This window comes from Rhagoletis pomonella, unplaced genomic scaffold, assembly GCF_013731165.1.
Source record: "Rhagoletis pomonella isolate Grant_MI unplaced genomic scaffold, Rhpom_1.0 Rhpom_scaffold_00585, whole genome shotgun sequence".
NCBI lineage: Eukaryota > Metazoa > Arthropoda > Insecta > Diptera > Tephritidae > Rhagoletis > Rhagoletis pomonella.
The window spans coordinates 43,940-47,116 of record NW_023459139.1 but is presented as its reverse complement, the minus strand read 5'-3'; the positions used below and the strand labels follow the sequence as shown (position 1 = coordinate 47,116).

Here is a 3,177-nt window from a genome sequence, read left to right as displayed (position 1 = left end):
ACTTTATTTTTTATTGTATTTTATTAAACCTTCATTTTTTATTTTGCTTTAAGTCAAATTTCTTTTATTTTACTTTGTTACATCAATTCTAATTAAGTCGTTCTAATGGCTTCAATTTTTTTATCGAAAAGTATTTCTTGTTTGCTGTTATTTTGGCCGTTTTTATTAAATGAACTCGTTTGAGTTTTAGGTTTTACTAATGCGGTTCTAATAAATCGGCCATAAATAAAATTCATTCCCGACAACATACCAATAATTAAGCTTGTTTCTTACAAAACAAAAACAAATTAAAAGTTCTAGGCTAATGAACCAACACAATTCGGCGCATGCTTAACGAGAAACCTGTTTCGATTTTCTCTTTCATTCGTCTTTCTATTTGGGATTTCTTCTATAGAAAATAAAATAATTATCGCCAGCCAAAGTTGATCAGAATCATTTCACTTTTTCGCAATTTCATAATATCATCATGATTTAACTAGTTATACATACCTAGTTGATTTTGTTTATGAGCACCCATGGTTCTTTTAATTTTATTTTTTTTACACTCACTCACGTATCATCGTCCGCTTTCAAAAACCAATCGTAGTCGCCATAGTACTGGGCGTATACGTAACGAAATCCTTGCCGCACTTTATGCCAAAGCAAATCGTATGTATCTGATGCACTTTCGACGACCGACACAGCGCCTAATTTCACATCCGTTTCACTGCTGAGGAAAACGAGGCGTGTACAACGCTTACCCCAGGTGGCTTTCACATGTGCGGCGTGCGTTTCATGCTGGGCAGGCGTAGTCAGAACCATACAGAGCACGCGCACCTCCTCTATCAAGTGCTGTTGCAGTGTATTGGAATTGTTCTGGGGTCGGTGCGATGTGCTGATGCTGCTACTATGCCAGTTTTCGGTGATCGTGCTGTGCTGCCGCGTTTGTGCCGCTTGCAGTAGGAAGTGGTCATAGCAGAGTAGAGTAGTGAGCGCCATAAGGAAACCGAGTACGTAGCCGTAAAGGAATTGCAATTGTTTTCTTAAAAGGTTAAGAGGCTCTGAAAGAGGTCGAAAAAATTCAATACGGATAATGTTTTTGAATACATTGATGAGATATATTCGTATCTAAAAGTACATATCTTTAAATTCATATATTAATTAGGTACCTTTGATTTTAATTTTCGGATAATTTTGTGCATAATTTTTAATGAAGAATGTGGAAATAAATCATATTAGAAATACGAAAATTTATAATTTAATATCGCCGTCGTTTGAAATGTTTTATGCACTCGAATACTATACCTGTACTTACTTTCCGACAACTTAACGTTCTTGTTTACTGTTGCGCATGCCCGCTGCATCTCTATGAAACCACTCATTGCCTGCGGTCGCGGAAACAAAGTAATTAACTACACTCTGGCCGATGTTGCCTTAACCTAGCACTTTGCGGTACTAACGTTACGAAACTCTGTTCAGTACTGGAAGCAACTCTTCACTTTAACCGCAACTGTGTAGCTTAAAACCGCGCACAGCGCTTACGCCTTCAACAATTAGTCGCCCATCTCCAGCGGCCTGCGGTCGTTTTGCCTGTAGCATTGTCAATTGGTTTAATGACCGGTTTGTGGCTGTTTATCTGCATGTCGTTTCTTTTTTTGTTCATTCAAAATTATTAACTGTCTTCTGTCTGTTGTGTTGCTAATTCTTACTCAGTCCCCGCTCCCACTGCTGTTTCATACATAAGTAGGGGTAGCCGACATCCGTGTGTAAATGTAAACAAACACGAACGCAGTACGTCCGTCCGCGTCTTTCTTGCGTTAAAATTTATTTTACCGCTGAAGTAAATTTGAATTGCATTTTTTAATGCTACATACTAGAGGTATACGCCGCCGAGCCACGCTGCCGCCGAGTTACGAAAATATCGGCGCGGCGGCGGCGGCGGCGGCGTTCGGCGCCTAAGGAATTTTGTACAAAATTTTCATGATGTATGTACATTGAAATACATCGTTTGAAGGAACTAAATACTACTCGTATAAAAACACAATTTTACGAAATGAAAATAACATTTTAAAGGAGTTTTTTTTGCATAATTTGGAACACTGGATAAGAATATGATCTCCTTTATTTTTCCAAAAAGAGCGTAAATCAGAAAAAACATAGGTAACCTGATTTTCGATCGAAATCGTTTATTACAGTTAGATTAGGGTCGAATGCTGGTAATCTAGCAATTTTTTTTCGCAGTAGACAACTCTTTCCAATACTACAACAATACTATTATTTTATACACATACTACAACAACCAGAAAGTTATAACCAGGGAACGGATTTTATGGAAATTGCCTTTTTTTCTGCTAAAGAGATAGAGTATATTCGATTAACAATGTCCACGATTTAGATTTCCGATTCCATATATACACATTTGATGTTGCCTTTTTTGCCTTTTTTAAGGTATTTGCCTTTTTTTGCCTTTTCTACCTTTAAAAAAGTGATTATAGCATTTACAATTTTTTTTAAGATTAAAAAATATGCACATGCCCATGCGGCTTATAGGAGCGCAGGGACCTCTTGGCAAATTGGTGTTGGAAAAATTCAAAGCCGTTTTCTCAGCTAACGTAGGCTTGGAGACAATAAAGGGTGTAGATAAAATTGTAAAAGGCGAGGAAAACGCCCTTATTCCTGATAATATGAACGTTTCAAACGTTCCATATTTAAATTGGGCTCCACTTGTATCAACTTACGTCGAGCGCACATTAAGTACATTCAAAGCTTTTCTTCGCGAAAATCGAATGAAAATGCTGCCAGAAAACTTCAAAACGCATCTTGTGGTTCAATGTTACCACAACTATACAGATTAAAAATTTATGAGTTAGAAACTCGAAAGGATAAAATAGTCAAAGATTCAAAGTACAAATTTTTCATATAATGAAACTACTTCATAGTTTTTCTCTTTTTACTTGTAATATAAACATTTCTAAAATAAATGTATTTTTTGATTGTTCTTCGTATTTTCTGTCTTTTTTAGTGCCTTATTTTGCTTTTTTTGTAATAGCTAGTGCCTTTTCCTGCCTTTTTCGCTATTTTGTTTTGCCTTTTTTTGCCTTTTTTGCAATACCTAGTGCCTTTTCCTGCCTTTTTCGCTATTTTATTTTGCCTTTTCCAGCCTATTTCGTTATTTTATTTTGCCTTTTAGGTCCTAAA

General features: G+C 36.4%; 1 protein-coding gene across 1 annotated transcript; it reads right to left on the bottom strand.

The window, feature by feature from the left end:
• Nucleotides 1-525: 525 nt before the first annotated feature.
• LOC118751179 (glycoprotein-N-acetylgalactosamine 3-beta-galactosyltransferase 1-like) lies at nt 526-1,578 on the bottom strand. The gene is made up of 2 exons (XM_036485950.1): nt 1,522-1,578; nt 526-1,107 (listed from the first exon to the last, which is right to left on the bottom strand). The coding sequence occupies exons 1-2, from the start codon at nt 1,576-1,578 to the stop codon at nt 550-552; spliced, it is 615 nt and encodes a 204-aa protein (XP_036341843.1). The 3' UTR covers nt 526-549.
• Between the last annotated feature and the right edge of the window lie 1,599 nt (nt 1,579-3,177).